The sequence below is a fragment of the Hibiscus syriacus genome, unplaced genomic scaffold, assembly GCF_006381635.1.
Source record: "Hibiscus syriacus cultivar Baekdansim isolate YM2019G1 unplaced genomic scaffold, ASM638163v2 tig00110339_pilon, whole genome shotgun sequence".
Lineage (NCBI taxonomy): Eukaryota > Viridiplantae > Streptophyta > Magnoliopsida > Malvales > Malvaceae > Hibiscus > Hibiscus syriacus.
Genome location: NW_024062692.1, coordinates 1,271,593 through 1,289,547, shown reverse-complemented (window position 1 = coordinate 1,289,547; position 17,955 = coordinate 1,271,593). Strand labels below are relative to the sequence as shown.

Below are 17,955 nucleotides of genomic sequence, written 5' to 3'. Positions count from 1 at the left end.
CTTCTAGTGTTCTTTCCTTGATATCGTCTGTCAACAAATAATTAAGAAAGAACTCTAAATATGTGAGATTTCAAACAAACAGCCCCAACGACCACGACAACTCATGTTCAACCAAAGAAAAAGCTATTATGGTTGTCATGGGGTCATTTGAGTTCAACATAGGGAACTTAGGCTACTACCTTTCAAGCTTGCCTAATGCAATTAACCATTTCCAGCAAAACAGGCCGACAACTGTGACTGATCAGTTCATGAACCTTGGCATGAGGTGCAATATAAGGGACATTCATTGATTTTGCTTTCTATTACTGTACATAAATAAGTTGTTTGTCTAGGTTTAATTCAAGTAACAATGAAGTTGAGGTGAACAAATTATCAACAGGCAGATTTGTCTGCTATAACATGAGTTTAAAGCTGCACATCTTGGAAATTCTGAAGTTAAAAAAATAGCTCCGTTGACGTGCCAACTGCATTGTTTCTCTATTTTCAATGGCAGTTTGTATTATCCCTGAAATAAACAGTAATCATAATCAGGACGTAATTTGAAAGAATGAATAATATCATTAAAAAAAACTGCCACAGATTTGAAATTTAGCGTAACAGATATAAAATATTCACTTTGACAGCATTTGAATTGATTTTCTTTCTGTAATAGATATTATTAAACCAAAGAGACACACATGCACATAGAACAGCAGATTTACGTCACTAATTGGATATGAAGCTCACATTCAGCTGGCTGATGGAAGGAAGACCCTAATTAGTTCCTTCACAGTCACTTTTTTCCTGCATGTCGGGCATTTTCCCCGTTCTGCTATTGCAGCTTTGATGCACGCCTTGCAGAAAATGTGCCCACATCTTGTTGACATCTCCTCTTTTAATGAACCCATGCAAATCGGACAGTTGAAGGTTGGTTCCTTGGGAGAAGGCTGCGGCCTTATAATTTCTTCTGCCTGCCAATTATTTAATTAGTAAGTCTTAAGCATTCATAAATTCAATAAAGATCCTGAGGGTCAACTGTGTGAGAGCATGTGAATGGAAAGAAATAGATGTCCATTCACAATGTCTTAGATCTGATTGCCAGCCAAATATGTACATTCTGCATTCGAAAATATCTACCTGTCATCTTTCGAAAGCACCAAGAAATGAGTTCTTACCATAGACCGCGGTGAACTCTCCAAATTGATATAATGATCGCAATTGATAGCTGTTGAGCTTGAAAGAAATTCCCTGCATCTGTTCTGGCTATTATTAGTTGACCGAGCAGGCCACCCTGGAAGAAGGAGATGTGAGATACGACAACTTCAAATACCTAGTAACTACGGTTCAGCATTTCAACTAGAAAAGAATAAATGAAGTAAATAAAGAACCACCACACTCCAAGTTGATTGACCTACCCAGTCACACAAGAAATATAAGATTGAAAAAGACCAGTTCACCACAAAATAACATTTACCTCACTTGAAGTAAAGATTTGTTTTACTCTAGTACTTGAGCCATCAATAAACAGTAAAACCCACTTCACAAGCTGCAAGTTCCAAATAAGGGCAAACAAGTAGCTTCAAAAACCAGAGAAATGTGTGTATATACTACAATCCCCTCAACAAACTAATAGACTACAATGTTATCAAATATTAATATAATATTACAGTCTACCATTCAGTGCCCATTTATTCTAAATGTAAAAGCAACTGCACACAAAATGATGTTCTATAAACTCAAGGACATATAAATCAAAGTAAGATTACCTCCGGTTTTATATCTGTTTTAGTGCAATCATCAAAAGTACCTTAAGAAATATTTTATTCATAGGCTTCTTCTAATGAATTATGATGCACATAATGTCACCTAGATCTCCGCTTGGATTAAACTGTGTTCTGTTAACTGATTGTGATTGTGACTGTAATGCTTCTAATTGCCATTTCACAAAAGTCACCCGAAGAGAAAACATCCAGGTTCCTTTCATTTCTTTGTTAATCTTTTTTTTTTCATTTGGTAATTTTATCACAAACAAAAATAAATAAATAAATAAAGAGAACTAAGTCCCTTATGATTCAACAAGGGAGGGTAGGCTTAATTTTTTCTAAAGACCCATAACTCATAAAAATAATAAAACATCAAGACAGGAATCAAAATCTGCAGGACATATACCTCAGATTTTAACATTAATCAGGGCGTCAATATGAAAAGGAATCTTTAGACTTCATGCAGATAAATAGAGCAAGGTAGTTCATTCAGATTATAGCTTCTTTTATGCAACATGCTTCGACAATTCAGGCAGCACATTATGAAAAGGAAAACATTATTTGCATCCACCCCTCCTAATTTAACTACCTGAATCTACATCGACGACTGTCCTCCCACGGCTTCTCCTTGAATTGTTTTTAGCCTAGCATAAAACCCCAAGGAAGTTAATAATAGTCATCATGATGCAATTGAATCCATAAAGACAGATTTCATGTATAGTTTATGTAAAAACAAAATATTATTAAGAGAAGCTTACCTCAGCGAATGCTATAGCAGAAGATTCGATTACATCATCATCAATAGTTGCAGGTTGCGCAGGGTGATCAGTCAGTTCCTCGGATCCAGCCTGCTGGGAAGTACCCTCCTGTTCCCTGATTTCACTGGGAGGAGCATTTAGATCCAGCACTGCCTTCCTTTGTCGATACCTTCTAAGAGAAGGGCCCCTTGCTTCTACAGTGCTCATGTTCAACCTATGATTTTATCTATGCAGTATCCAAACATGCAACCTTAATATAACCTAAACTGAAAAAGAAAAAACACACCTTCATGAGTTGTGTTCACCATAAATTTCAACATCAAATTGTCACTGCAAGCAATAAATTCTTTCACTTGACTTAAGTACCAAATAGCACTTGCCAAGGAACTCACTAATCACTAAGTTCAATCTCAACAATAACACCAAATGATAAACTCGTGAATCAGAACTCAAAAAGGTTTAAGAACACACATCAAACAATCAGACAAATGTAGCCAAAAAATCCCAAATTTTCAGCAGATGAACATCAATTAGAACACTAATACAATGATTAAAAAGAACGGGACAAGAAAAAAGAAAGAAATTGACAAGAGAGTTTATGAGAGTTAAAAACCGCACATTGAAATCATGCCCAAATCGAGAGGCCTTTTAGAATTCCATTTTTTCCCAAAAAAAAAATAAGAAAAGGGCAATCCAAAGAAAGAAGCGAGCAAAGGTAAGAAACCTCTTGAAAATCTTCTGTATCTAGGGTTCATAAATAGAACAAAGATTTTCAGAGTGCGAGAAAATGGAAAGAAATTGCGAGGCACAAATCCAGAAATCGTTTGCTCCCACGTGGCACGATTTCTTTAATGACTACGTGTGTTAAGTGTTTAAGCACAATGTCGATTTCTTTAAAAATTTGTTTTATGAATTCATCAATTAGACTCTTTGGATATATTATTATTCTCTCATTATAAGTTTAACTCTATTTATAGTGATATATGTATTATCTTTTTAAGTATAAATATTATTTATTCAAAAATATCTTTTAATTATTTATTATTGAACACTCACACTCTTAACATTCATGATATTCAAACTTGAAACAACAATGAATAACAATAATTTTTTTGCTATCGAAATACTTACTTCATGTGAATCAACGATTTTTTTTAAATATTATAAGTGGTTAATAGATCATTTTCACATAGTTTAGTGATATTCTATATCATTTTCAATTTTAAGGGAGATATAAAAGCTAATGAGACTTGGAGATTACAATTTTATCTTCCTCTTTGGGGAAAAAAATAAAAGCAAAACTATTCCCTTGTATCATCATAACCATTGCAGCAGTTATATGTAAAGAAGATGGCTTTGCATCACACACGATTTGAACACAAAATCATCCTTTACAATTGATCTGGGTTTTTAACATGCATCTAAAACAATTCACTTAATTAACATAAGATTAGCTAAAAGTTTCTAACAGAAGCCCTTACATGCAATCTAAGGTTACTCCATCCTTTGATTCAATAACAAGCTCATGAAGCCATGTTTTTGTCAATGAAGCCAAATCACATCCCTGCTAATCTAGTAGTGATGTCCAGACCAGCAACAACCCATTTGCTACTCTGAATGTCAGCCTCTTGATTCCAATGCCAGAATTATCTTCTTCCTTGGGCCCTGCAAGTATACCATAAAAAACTTGCTGAAAAGGATGTGCAATGAAGGGAAGGGAAGAGGAAACAAGTAGGAGAATGGGAAAATAGAATACTTCCTATACATGCATACAACAAAAAAAGGGAGAGAGAAAACATGGGTTGCATAGTCAAAGAAATGTTTTAAACCTCATAAATCTATGGCACATGCATTACTTGTACTATAGTTGATTTTCATAAGTTTACCGGGGCATGCCTTAACTTTTTTCAAAAGAAGCAAACATTTCGAGCATCTCAAATTGGAAAACTGGAGAAAACAAGAGGTAAAGTAACACAATTATTTCATGGTTCAGAACTCATAATATACGATTCATCCCTGTTTAAATCCCTCATCAACCGAGACAAACATTCAGTACAGCTTAGTTGTATGGAAAATTGAACATATAAAACTTGTGGATTCACGTGTTGAAGGTTCACTTGAAGTTACCATTGGTATGCCTAATGCTTTCAGATCATCATCAGTCATGTGTACAAAATAAAGCATAAAACAACATACTTCCTCAACTTGAAAAAATGCTTTCAGATCATCATCAGTCATGTGTACAAGAGCTGTCATATCAACCTGCAGAAGGAGGCCTTTAATTCAAGCAATGATTTAAAATATGAAAAGGGGCGAGTGATACACAATACAAAATAAAGCATAAAACAACATACTTCCTCAACTTGAAAAGTAATCGCATATTTCTCAAGACCCAAAGACTGGAGGAAGCCCTCCATTGATGCATCAACCTGCAGAAGAAATTACACAGCTTAGACACTAAAATATAGCTAAAATGGCTCTTAAGTTGCAGCTTAAACAACTAACATATGAAGGTCAATGTAGTGCATTTCATCATTAAATTGCAAACCGATGTAAATGAGCCCTAGAAATATGTATACCATACAGGGCAAGTTCTTGATCCCCAGTTCCCCATCCACCTCTGACAGGAGGAAAACAAGGGAGACAAAACAAAGCTTTGCAACAAATTTATCATGCTCATCAGTTAAAAAAATTATAAACATAAAACACTATAAAAAATGGATTGTCAAGGTATAACAATATCGTGTATCATATCATCCTCTACAGCAACTAAAAGGTAGCCATTCCTTCGCCTTATGGCAAATTCATGGCAGGACCCTCTATTATAGAGGCTGGTTCAAATTAGTGCCGCTACTATTCAATGGATCAATTGACTCCCAATACTAGTAAAAAGAATCAAGTAAGGCCAAATTTTTACAGAGTGACAATTTACTGCATAAAAAATGTCAACCATTGTTTAACAGAGTTGATATTTTTAAAGCTTTTATGGTTCTACAAATAAAACCCTTTGTTTGGAGTTGAACTGCAAATGGAAAAAATAATTTTCATGTCCTTTTTAAACAATAAATGTTAACTATGTTAAAATTCAACCTTCTTTGATTCTTTTTACTAATACAAGGACTAAATTGGTCCATTTAACAACAGAGAGACTAACTTGAACCAATCCCTATAATAGAGGGACCGGACAGGAAGGGGAGGGGTAGGGTGGCGATGTCCTTAAGAGCCAAAAGATGTTAAGAGATGATAATATTAAGTGAGGAAGTTCTATACCTTTTGCTGAGCCTTCTTCTTTGCTGCCATAGTTCCAGCCTTTTTGGGCTCTGGTTCAGATGTTTCAACTGCTACACTTCTCCTGGCTGGTTTGTTAACATCTGGTTTTAATTTTGGTGGATCAGCATTTTCTGGCTGCAGATTCATTGTTCCAGATAATTTGTCACGAAGATCACGCACACCTGAGATAGCAGCCCTCCCACTTTGAGAAACCTGTTGGAGACTTTTCCTTTGGAGCTTCAGTCGAAGATCTCGAGCATTGACTTTGCGATCTTCACTAACCATTAACACACAGTCAAAAACAAATACAGATAATTTAGTTGCATACAACTATAGCAGCAATATCTTTAGCTGCATGTGATTGTGTAAAGCAATCCATACTTGAAACTTGATGCACATCATCTTGGTAAAGATCATGTTCCCACTTCTCATCCTGCCTCTGCCTGCAAAAGATATGGCATGAAAGATGTTCGCAGATTAGGAAATGAAGGTAAAAAGTGTAAATAAGTCAAATTTGACTTCTTTCTTTGTGAAAGAAAGTGACACAAAACCTAAATCAACTAATACAAGTGCAGCAAACATATTTTGAAAGCTAATGAACCTCTGCCCCCAACCCCTTTCTCAAAGCATCATACTTAATTTTACCGATCTAGCAAAGGAACAAGAAAAATTAACTCCTGAACTAAATGAATTTAAATAATAACCGTGTTTTTATCATTCAATTGATCTTTAACTCCAGTGCTCAAATTCTTCAAAGAAAATTTGAATAAAATAGCGTGGATAAATTCAGCAGCAAAACTGATTCAACATCCAAAAGTTTCAACACAAAGCAAAAAAGTTATCACAGTAAAGCAAATAAATGAAAAGGAAAATTATCATAACCCCAGTTTTCATTCCCAATCATCCCTGAAGAAACAAACAGAAAAAGAAGAGAAAACCCAACCTCTTGCCTGTGGTCTGACGCCAGCGAATAGAGTTATCGAAGGAGTTGCCATTGAGTCTATCCTTCACCGACCTTTTTCCAGCACCCTCCAGTTGATCAGCGTACATCTCTACTTGATATATAGAAGAAGAACCCTAACCCTAACCTTTATAAATCGCGAGAAACGAAAATAATACAGGAAGACGAAGAAAGATGGTTTCCCAAAGTTGAAATTCTAGCTAACAGGGTGAAGACGAAAAGAAAACAAGCCCTTTTGTTTGCACAAGTGAATCAGGTAAATGCATGTTAACTATCACGAGGAATTTCAAGGTTTTTCTTCTTTTGGGCTTTCGAATTTTGAAGAGTGAAAAGTGGAGCAACGCCAAGGCACCGTCATCAGCGACTATGTAGAGATAAAACAGGCCGCTTTGCTCGCAACCCATGAGCCCAAATTCCCTCATTTTTCCAGTTTTTCCATTCAAATTTCACCAATTCATACGATTTTTTCTAATTCGTTTCATTATTGTTTAATATTCTAACATGAAATGCACCAAGATCACGTTCGCTGTCATTACCCATGCTACAAAGTCACTATAAGATAAAGATGAGCAAACGGAAAATGCACATTTTAATTGGATACAAAGACGATGTGAAAAAACCAACCAATTTATTATATTTTGTATGGTACATTTAAATGATTTTTTAATTATATATTTATATGTATTTTTTATGTGTATAAAAAAGATTTGTAATATTATTTAATAAATCAAATTTTATCTAAAATTATAAAATATATCTATAATAGTATTTTTAAAGAATATTTTCAAAGATAAAATATTGATGAGAGTATAAAAAAATCAAGAAATTAATAAAGAGATAATTTAAAAAAAATATAGTTGAAAGACCAAATTGAAAAAAAATACAAAATCAGAGATTAAATTAAAAAAATATTAAATCTATTGCCAAAAATAAAAATTAAAGTTAGATAGACATCTACAGTGACAATAGAACATATTGTTCAAATTTGATATAAAAAATAAACTTAAAACGAAAGAGAAACAAAAGAAATGAGAAAATCATGTAAAATTCAGAGATTAAATTGCGAAAAAAGGAAATTTATTTAAAAAATGAGAAATGGTAACTACACAGGTATTATATAATGATTTACGAGCATGCAATTTAGATTTGATAAAAACAATGTGTTTAAAGTGAATGAAGATTTGAAGGAAAAAGAAAATCAATAATTAAATCACAAAACCGTCACATTCATTTTTTTTTCAATTTTTCTAATTGATAAAATCTGAATTCAACTCGAATTTGAAAAATGACTCACTAATCCAAATTGACCCAAAAATCTCAAAATAAAATGAAAATTGATTTTTCTAATCGAATCAAATTTTGTTTACCCCAACCCAACCCCTACCTATATTGAATACATATTCATATCTGATACTCATCTCGAACCCAAGCAACATGGGTTTATCATACTTTAGCAACATGAGTAACATAATCAAGAACAATAATAGCAAAACATGAAAGACACCAAAATCTTATCAATTTTCTTTATCCAACCCTATATATCATTGCTCAAGCCCTTACTTTCAACGACTTGATGCAAATGAGCGTAATTTCACAGTACAAAGTTTAGTTAATTTCTTCACATATTCAAAGTTTCAAAGACTAAAACAAAATAACCAACAGCTCAAAATGTTACAAAAATACCTTTTTTCACTAAATCAAAGGTACACTAATTTTTTTTTCTCTTCATTTTGCTCATATTGCACACTGAAACTTCTATATCTTCATAAAAAGTAGTACTGCCAACATACGGCGAGTCCAGCTATGAGTATTACCTTGAATACTAATTTAGAGTTAATGAAGGATGATGAAACTGGGGACGAATGAGGAGGTTCCGAACGCCTACCTCTAAGCTTGGCCGACAACTTTGACAGCAGCAGAGGTAGCTGACCAGTTTTCTTGGCAGCTGCAAGCCGAGAAATAAAAGGAAAACATCAGAAAGAGGAAGATGTAGTCAAAAAATCAAAAGCTGCAATCACAACATGAATACTGGTTTATCAAACCATAAAAGAATTGGTTTACGGTGGCTTGTTGTGATCTCCCTTTAATTCCTTTCAAACCAAAATTCTTCAAATATGGTGGGGAGATGAAAATAATGAAGTTGATGTATCCTTGGGATAGGATCGTTCAAAGCAAAGCAACAGCATGCAGTGTACAGATGAACTCGGCTACAGCAATAAAAGAAACTGTTGTTTTCTCCTCTCTCTCTCTCTCTCTCTTTTCTTTTTTTGAAGTTTCTTTTATTTCATGTTGTTTTACTAAGTTTGATCCTTGAAAACCACCACGAATGCAATCTTTCATACCTTTTACAACTATAAATTATACAAGAAAGGAACAATCTCCAAAGAAATAGAAGTTCAAAAAGAATGCCAAAGAATAATCAGAGAGGAACAGCATCCCAATTTCCCAACAAGAATCATAGACAGATACACAGATCAGAACAAGAAAGCCATTATTATTATGTTGTCAAACAACTTACAAAAACCACAAAATTGAAGAATGATTGCTACGAGTGCAGTCTACACCTTTCATGTCAGGTTCATCTCCAAACCTACTCATCTGACCATTTGACCAAGTATTAAATAAGTGGATATACATGACCTTTACAAGATGTTACCAAAGTTGCATTGAACTTTTCAAATTGGACTTTGTGGTATTGACCAAATTACACATAAAGGGCTATTACCATGATATTGTAGGAGATTGATGTTATGATTTAAAACAATAATTAAGAAAACCACATTGTCACAAGCACAGATATGACCTATTCCATGAAGTAAACTTACATTTGTCTTTAAGAAATCTCTCCTCCTCAGCAACTCGCCTTCGTAGTGCATTGAGCAGCGATCCAAAATACAATGCAAACACTGTGCATGTGATTGTGATAACATTGTAAGGCATGCTGAAATCAGGAGTTGTCAAAGGTACCAGTAATACTTCTGTGTAAGACATGACATGACTCCATTCCTGCATGACAGATCAAGCAAATGCCAAATGAGAATAACACAAGTTGATCAGGTTTAAGACCATAATACTCGAGAGGCTAATACCTGAAACTTTGACAACAAGGGTGACTTGTTCAAAGAGTCACTTTCAAGGAAAACCATGCTTGCATGGAAGTTGGGAAAGCTTACAATAGCTGATGGTATGTCAAATCCTTGATTAGCATCAGGGGGGTATTCATCAATATGTAAAAAACCCTATTCAGACACATCAATAGAGGATCAACTAATCAACAACAAAACAAGAAGCAGAAATCATACTAAAGTTTGGCCCATCATGCAAGAAGCATGTTATTTTTTTTTTTTTGATAGGAAGAAGCATGTTATTTTTCATTCAGTTCAAAATTGTTAACTTCATTCAAACAGATGGTTGTCAACCAAAAACAGAGAATGTCTTAGATTTATAATGGTATATAAGGTCAGCAGCTCCTTGTCCAATTTCTACTGAAGCAGCAGTTTCTGCGATAAAAGGTTTTCGAAAATTTCAATGAAATATATTTTTTTTATAGGAATTATAGGCCTCATTAACCCCCTTCTTGATTAATGGATCTTTTGGGAAAGTTCCTTAATCAGCGAAGGGAGAAAAAGAGTGCCTTAGGATTTTATTGATCAATGGCACAGAACATAATATACAACCAGAAGACAGACTAACAAAACCATAAAATTTACAGAACACTTAAACAAACCCCCTATACGACCAGACCTCTCATAAACAATAGCAAAACTATCACAGTTCTAACAACCTCAATAAAACAAGACCCTACTGAAAACCCTCTAAGGCAATTATAAATATTCATCCAATTCCCTGATTAGCTAAAGTGTCAGCCTCACAATTGTTGCTCCTCGGAATAAGTCTTACAATGATCTCCCTCTCCAAGATTAGGGAAGCAATTTTTTGAACCAACGACCTAAGAAACCGAGGAGATGATGTCGGCAGCAAAATCCAATCCACCACTGACTTACAATCACTCTCAATAATTAACCTTCCTTTCATCGCCCATTTCGACGAGAGAAAGAAGTCAATGCCTTTCTCAATGGCTTTCAGCTCAACGAGTGGAGGAGGACCTAGACCAACAGCGTGCGAGAAAGACCCAAGAATTTTCCTTTCCGAGTCTCTTAAAATGCCCCCAATTCCCCCCAGCAGCCCATCCCCACTAACTGCCCCATCAACGTTAACTTTGAAAAAATGAAGTGGAGGAGGAAACCATCCCTGAACCTTATTCCTTTTAGGTTCCCTAGTCTGGTGCTTGTCAGCAAGTGTAGGGTCCCCAACAAGAGAGTCAACCTGAATGATAACGTTCGGGTACTTAGCTAGGAACCATTTAACCAATCTAAATCTGCATATGAAGAAAAGAGAAGGTCTATCCAGTTTCCAATCATCAAAAACCACCAAGTTTCTAGCCTTCCATAATGACCATATAACTACCCCCGGTATAAAGCTCCATATTATTGACTTTGGCCTTAAGTCCGACCATGAAGACAACAAAGAAACTGGACCTTTAGGCAAAACTGACGAGACTCCCCATAACCTCCAGAAACTGCTCCATAGGTCCCATGCAACCAGACACGATATTTTTTTTTATAAGAATTTCAGGCCTCGTTAAAAACCCCCTTCTTGATTAATGGAGTTTATATGAACTCTTTAATCAGTGGAAGGAGGAAAAGAGCGCCTTAGGATTTTATTGAACCATAAAATTACATAAGATACAACCATCATACACCCCACCAACCAAATAAACTTGAAACAACCATAAAACACCCGAAATATAAGACTAGAATAGAATCAGCCAATTCCTTCTTTAGCTAAGGCATCAGCCTCTAGATTGGCTGACCTATTAACCCATCTTACAACACAGACACGATATGAACAAATGCTGAACTGTTTCCTCCTGTTTCGCACACAACGGACAAGAGACCTCCTCCAAAGTAACACCTCTCCTTATCAACTCCGTTCTAACTGCCAGTCTTTGATGAGAAACCTGCCAGAGAAAAGTTTCAACTCTAGGCGGAGCCAAACCTGACCAAACGAACCTTTTCCAACTGAGACTACCCCCTGAGTTGGAAGAAAGGGTCAACCTGCAAGCTTTAGCGGTGAACAATCCATCTCCCTTCCCCGACCACGCCAGAAAATCATCCACCGAATCAGACAGACCAACATTCTCCAGTAATGGCATCAATCGGATCCAGTAATCCATCTCCCAATCACAGAGATTTCTTCTCGTTTAAATGTTCCAAATCCATTTATTACTCATGAAACTGCCAAACTCTGAAACTTTTCCCCACTTATTGTTAGAAAGAGCATAAATCCTTGGAAATTGATTCTTTAAGGAATCCTCATTTAGCCACACATCATGCCAAAATGCAATCGATTTTCCATTGCCTATTTGAATCTTCGAATGAGATCTCAAACCATTTCCAATTGCATCCTCTGCCAAGTAGTTTTTTGTAATACCCTTCAATATCCAAGAATCCGAAGGAGAGACTACCTTGTTGAGGTCTAAAGACAGAATACTCACATAATGTTTACTGCAAATCATGTTCTTCCAAAGTGTGTCTTTTTCATTTGCGAACTTCCATACCCATTTACCTAGCAGCACTCTGTTAGCGAAATTCAAATCCAGGATTCCCAAACCTCCCTCCTCTAAGGGTTGACAAACCCTTTTCCAGTTCACCCAGTGAATTCGGCGTTTTGAAGACCCTTCCCCCCACAAAAAGTTTGCCATAATAGAATTCAACTTCCTATAAACCTTACTCGGAATTCTGAAAATAGAGAGGAAGAAAATTGGCAAGGAGGATAGGACTAATTTAATCAACACTAATATGCCCGCCATAGATAGTGTTGAAGCTTTTCATCCGGATAATTTTTTGTTGAAACTTTGCATGACTGGCTCCCAAAGAGCCTCTAAGTTTCTTTTTGCAGCTAATGGTAAACCTAAATACACTGTTGGAAGAACCCCAACGGCACAACCAGTCTCCTTAACCCATTCGTTTAATACCTCGTCATCCACATTAATTCCATACAAATTACTCTTCGACAAATTCAAATGGAGTCCAGTCATTATGCTAAAGATCCTCAAGACTCTCTTAATATTAAGAATGTAGGTAGATGAGTCTCGGCAAAACAAAATCATATCGTCAGCAAACTGTAAATGAGTTAGACTAAGGGAATCTGATCTTCCAAAAGCAAAACCCTGAAAAAGTCCCACATCCGCCGCTTTCATTAACATACGGTTTAACAGTTCCCCCACTAAATTAAACAAGAGAGGGGACAAACTACATCCTTGTCTCAACCCTTTGCCCATCGAGAACTCCTCTGTAGGAGAGCCATTCACTAATACCGATATAGACGCCGTTGAGAGGCAACATTTCATCCAGGAAACCCATCTCTCCCCAAAGCCCATGACTCTCAATAATCTAAAGATAATTGGCCATTCAACCGAGTCATACGCCCTCTGAAAATCAGCTTTGAAAACCACCCCTTTCAGCCCATGCTTCCTCCACCAGTCTATACCTTCGTTTGCAATAAAAGCACAGTCTAGAAGTTGTCTCCCCGGAATAAATGCAAACTGTGAATGGCTCACAATAACCTGAATCACTGAAACTAGTCTCCTTGCTAAAACTTTGGAGATGATTTTATAGAGACTGCCAACTAGACTTATAGGTCTATAATCTTCAATACATTCCGGATTATTTTTCTTTGGGATCAGAGAAATGAATGCATGATCGACTCCATGGTCCTATTTCTCCCATAATAAAAGTCCTCCATAAACTTCATAAGTTGCCCCTTCATGGTTGGCCAGAATTTCTTGTGAGGATGATGGGAGTAACCTGTGATGATTTATCCCTTTTTTTAGACATACAGATGATCTAATTTAAGGCATTGATAAGTTTCATCATATGCATAGAGCTCAAAGATTAAACAGAGGGTTGAGAATCTAGATATTGGGCTAGGTCTGTGTTAAAATGTTATCTATAATAAAAGGAAATTGTTGAATATTTTGGTTCAAACTTACAAACATTTATGGACAACTTCTGAGCTCAGATATATTTTATTGTTAATATTAGGTATACCCACAACATTCAAATTGCCAACTTATAAGGCTGCTTTATCAGAAATAGATTTTACAAAAACAAATTTTCCATCTTAAACTAAAAAAGGGGACTCCAATGCAGCAGCAACAAAAACACTCACCATACTCAAAGCTAATATCACCTAGTCTAACATATTACCTTTATGTAGAAGTACCACATTTGAAGTCCTAACAAATCCTTAATAATGAATTCACTTCTCAGGTAAAAGCAAATAAATTGAGTTGATGAATAAAATTTATAGAACTACATCAACTAATAGCTAAATAAAAATAATGGAAAATGCACCTTATCAAATTCTATTGTTAACGCAGTTGAGCTCATGCTGCAAGGAAGTTTCAGAACCAACTCCATCACACCAGGAGACACTTTGTCTTTTGAAGGCGAAATGTGAATCTTCTCAATAATATCTGAAACAGCCTTAGGTTGTTGATCAACAAACACTTGCAGAGAATGGAAATATACCTTAACATACCAAGGCACAACTTGAAAAACATCAACTCGCAATTCACACCTTTCATCATTGGAATGAGCACCCATGAATCCCTCAGTCGTTTGTGTAGATTTTAAGGAAATAGCAATGGCGCCCCTCTCATTTCCACTTCCCGTCAAGAACCTGCTAGCATGTAATGGTGCTTGTTGACACAACCAAACTATAGGAATCTTCCAAGTTATGCCAAGATCAAATGGCTCGAATTCACTGTATTTCTCAACTTCGAACTTGTACAAAACAGAAGAATTCTTGCTGAGCAAACTGCATTCTTCTATAAATATCCTGTCTGGCTTAGCAGACAACTCAAAGCTTGGATTAGTCCAAAAATTCTCAGATGTCAAAGAATTTTCTATTGACTTCTCATTTTCTTTGTGTAGTTGTTTTAGTTCAGCAACTAAGCCCCTGTCAAGTAGAAGGTACACATTACTGGTCTCTGCCAGAACACATTTTCCACTAACTTGCTTCCCAAAAATTGAACTAAGAGACCAGCTTGGTTGAATATGTTTTTCACTATCACGGACCAGACTGGCCCTTTGACTAATAGGCTGGAGGACAACTGTAAGTGTTTGTTCTAACATGATACCTAGATCCATCCCCTCAGAACCAGATCCAGTTGAGGTAAGATGCAACCTCTGAGAATGATAAAACCCTCTGTAAATTGATGGCCTATCTAGTAATGTGGAAATCCCGGCTTTGTCCCGACAAGGAAGCAGTTTCAGCCACGGAGTTATATTCTCTGTGCAAACAGCTTCACGAGGCAATGTACCATACCTCAGACTGCCCGAAGCTAGTGGAAAACTCCACTCTGGGGCAGAATAAGCTGTACTAGACTCTAGGAAATTGATTGAGGCGCAGAAAAGACCAGAAAGAGTGTGTGTTAAATTCTTCCACAAAGGATCAATCAGATGTTGTGGGACATCAAAGACAGCCCATAACTCAACCCCAGGGGGCTTTGCATTGCTGCTTGGAATGGAATCAAATCCGCCCCAGCTTTCATAGTTCCAGCGCCCTTGCGTGAAAGACAGCTCCATTTCCTTGACTCGAAATTTCTGAACCTGCTCAAAGATGTTCATAATTATCCACTGTTTTCAAATAATGCAAAGACAACTAGTCATCCATTATTTTTATTTCAGTGCAAGGGAAGTGGTCCTATAAAAAAAACTAGAGTGTACTTATAACATATACAACATAACCACTTATCTTAATCACTAGTTACTTAAAATTTACAAAAAACTATTTATCAAAACTATTGTCTTTTCTTAACACGGAAATAAAATTTACAGCAACACATATACAATTAGTGCATAATATTTATCAGATAACTTGTAGCCAAGTTTTTACTTCACGTTAGACATAACATTGTGTGAGATCATTTCATCCTCATGAACCCTAAGAATAATGAAGTAACAATATCTTGCATCGGAATATACCAGACAGCTTGAATGACATTTTTACAGTAGAAGCTAATAGGACTTAAAACGGAAAAACAAAGAACCCTTATGAATTTTCTTAACTAGGCCAAGCTGAATGCTCCTGAGATAATTATTTTATTTAACCACAAAAATAATTATAGTATCCATTTTTCATCAAACAAAAGCTAATAAATCAAACTTTTAAATCCTGCTTTGTCTGGTAACTTGATGCAGTCTAATAACTATAAATTGACTCAGCCTATGCTGACAACACCATAGCACTTCTTTCATCTGATTCCGAACCCTAAATGTGAATTCAAGATCTAGGTAAAAGCAAAGCAAAAGCTAGCAAACCCAAAACCTTACAGCACACAGTGGTCCAATATTCAATTCTGAGGGTTTTCTTCTTGCTTTTTAAACTAACAATAGATTCAGAAGCTAAAGAAATCCACTTAACTAAGCTAAACTAACTTCTCTAACACCAATTAAACAAAAGCAAGAAGTTGAAAAAACCAATACCCGGAAAATGTATGCTTTCTAAACAAGATTTCTTAGTGACCCAAAAGAAATATAAATAAAAGAACAAACCGGGAAAGTACCAACTGAGAAATGGCTTTTGGAAATAAGTGGTGGTGGCGGCCATTCGAGGTAGGAGGGGCAGAGCTTTGAAAATGGAAATGGGTTAACACTTTGCGATCTGGCAATGGCTTCAAGAGCAGTTCCTCATAGAATTCTTCTTGTTTTTGGCCTTCTTCATTGACCGATCCGAAAGCAATCCATAATTGCAAGAATTGATGAGTTACTATAAGGAGCAGGAGAAGTGGTCTTCGAAGAAGGGCCATTGCTGGGTTTTCTTAACAAACTGGAACTACGCTAATAGGAGGCATAGAGAATCCGCCACGGAAGCATTCAGTCCACGGAGCTTTAAAAAATTACCTGAGGAACGAAGGGCATTTTCATTTTCTCCCCTTTTCCTGGCCGATCGTAGAAGATGTTCTTGGATGATAAATTATAGGATGTAAAAAAACTGAACTAACCTGTAAAAAAAACTGTATGAAACCACTTAAGGTAGCGGAACCCAAATCGATTTGAGAATAAATTGATATTGACTGAATTCAATTTTAATTTGATTATTTTGGATGTAAACTCTAATCTATATCCGATTTGAAAATAACCTAAATTTGAATTGAATTTAATAATATGATAACTGAAACGATCTGTATTTAATTTAATATGAATCTAAACTCAAAATTAACTTGTTAAATAATTAATATTAACATACATGTTATCAAACTGACATATTATGAATCTAATTTATAATTAACTAAATATGTAAATAATATGACTAATTATTAAATCGATTTGGTATTGATCCAATTTGATATTTAACTTATTTATAGATTACAGCCGACAAAATTACAAGATTATAAATTTATGATAATATACGTACACTGTGATTTTAAATTATCTTTAACTGTGGTTGTCTTTTTTCCAGTTATATGTGCACTCTTTTTTTCTCAGGAGATTTTTTTTAATGAAGTTCATGGTAATTGTTTTGTTTTGTATACGTTCCGGTAATATAAAACTTCCTTTTCAAAAAAATATATAATAATAAGTTATGATCATAAATTAATATATTTATTTTTTATATTTATAAATTATAATCTATAAATATATTTAAAAGCTTTATCAAATATATTTACTTTTTATATTTGTAATATGTCTACTTTTAACATTTATTTCAATTTTACATTTTATAATTGTTTCAATTTGATCCTTGCATGTTATTTAATTTATTTAAATTTTAGTTTGTAATTGTATGTTTGTTCAATTTAGTTTTTAAATTATTATTTTTATCTGAAATTTGCCTATATTTTTTATTTTTTATAATTTACTCCAAAACCTATAAATTACATCATAAACTTCAGTTTAAACTTTATAAATTATATCATAATCTTTAAACCTTATAAATTTTTGTTCACTAACTTTTCAAATGAATGCAATTTTAGTTCGTTTTGATATTAATTTTTGCTTTACATTTTACAATTGTTTCAATTTGATCCATATGTGTTATTTAATTAATTTAAATTTCAGTTTTGTAATTATTAGTATGTTCAATTTAGTCCTTAAAATTATATTTTATCTGAAATTGACCCATAATTATTTCTATTTTTGTAATTTACTCCAAA

General features: G+C 34.9%; 3 protein-coding genes across 7 annotated transcripts; all 3 read right to left on the bottom strand.

Annotated features, from left to right (window-relative positions):
* Window positions 1–321: 321 nt before the first annotated feature.
* On the bottom strand, window positions 322–3,267 carry LOC120120476 (E3 ubiquitin-protein ligase RNF4-like). Of its 4 annotated transcripts, none has more exons than XM_039140112.1 (6): window positions 3,119–3,267; window positions 2,501–2,761; window positions 2,332–2,386; window positions 1,155–1,270; window positions 727–950; window positions 322–505 (listed from the first exon to the last, which is right to left on the bottom strand). In XM_039140112.1, the coding sequence occupies exons 2-5, from the start codon at window positions 2,705–2,707 to the stop codon at window positions 729–731; spliced, it is 600 nt and encodes a 199-aa protein (XP_038996043.1). In that variant the 5' UTR covers window positions 2,708–2,761; window positions 3,119–3,267; the 3' UTR covers window positions 322–505; window positions 727–728. The 4 variants fall into 4 exon arrangements, with proteins under 4 accessions (XP_038996043.1, XP_038996042.1, XP_038996041.1 ...); XM_039140111.1 differs by having other exon boundaries at window positions 323–505; window positions 702–946; window positions 1,151–1,270; XM_039140110.1 differs by having other exon boundaries at window positions 330–505; window positions 702–950; window positions 2,501–2,766; window positions 3,119–3,214.
* Window positions 3,268–3,869: 602 nt separating this feature from the next.
* Window positions 3,870–7,021, bottom strand: LOC120120517 (ankyrin repeat and SAM domain-containing protein 6-like). Of its 2 annotated transcripts, none has more exons than XM_039140150.1 (7): window positions 6,714–7,021; window positions 6,152–6,216; window positions 5,771–6,042; window positions 4,855–4,929; window positions 4,739–4,762; window positions 4,628–4,666; window positions 3,870–4,165 (listed from the first exon to the last, which is right to left on the bottom strand). In XM_039140150.1, exons 1-7 carry the CDS (start codon window positions 6,818–6,820, stop codon window positions 4,121–4,123), a joined length of 627 nt encoding a protein of 208 aa, XP_038996081.1. In that variant the 5' UTR covers window positions 6,821–7,021; the 3' UTR covers window positions 3,870–4,120. The 2 variants fall into 2 exon arrangements, with proteins under 2 accessions (XP_038996081.1, XP_038996082.1); XM_039140151.1 differs by having other exon boundaries at window positions 3,871–4,165; window positions 6,152–6,213; window positions 6,714–7,019.
* Window positions 7,022–8,432: 1,411 nt separating this feature from the next.
* Window positions 8,433–16,789, bottom strand: LOC120120473 (GPI transamidase component PIG-T-like). Its single transcript, XM_039140107.1, has 5 exons — window positions 16,366–16,789; window positions 14,150–15,409; window positions 9,821–9,970; window positions 9,557–9,737; window positions 8,433–8,676 (listed from the first exon to the last, which is right to left on the bottom strand). The coding sequence occupies exons 1-5, from the start codon at window positions 16,606–16,608 to the stop codon at window positions 8,495–8,497; spliced, it is 2,016 nt and encodes a 671-aa protein (XP_038996038.1). The 5' UTR covers window positions 16,609–16,789; the 3' UTR covers window positions 8,433–8,494.
* Window positions 16,790–17,955: the final 1,166 nt, after the last annotated feature.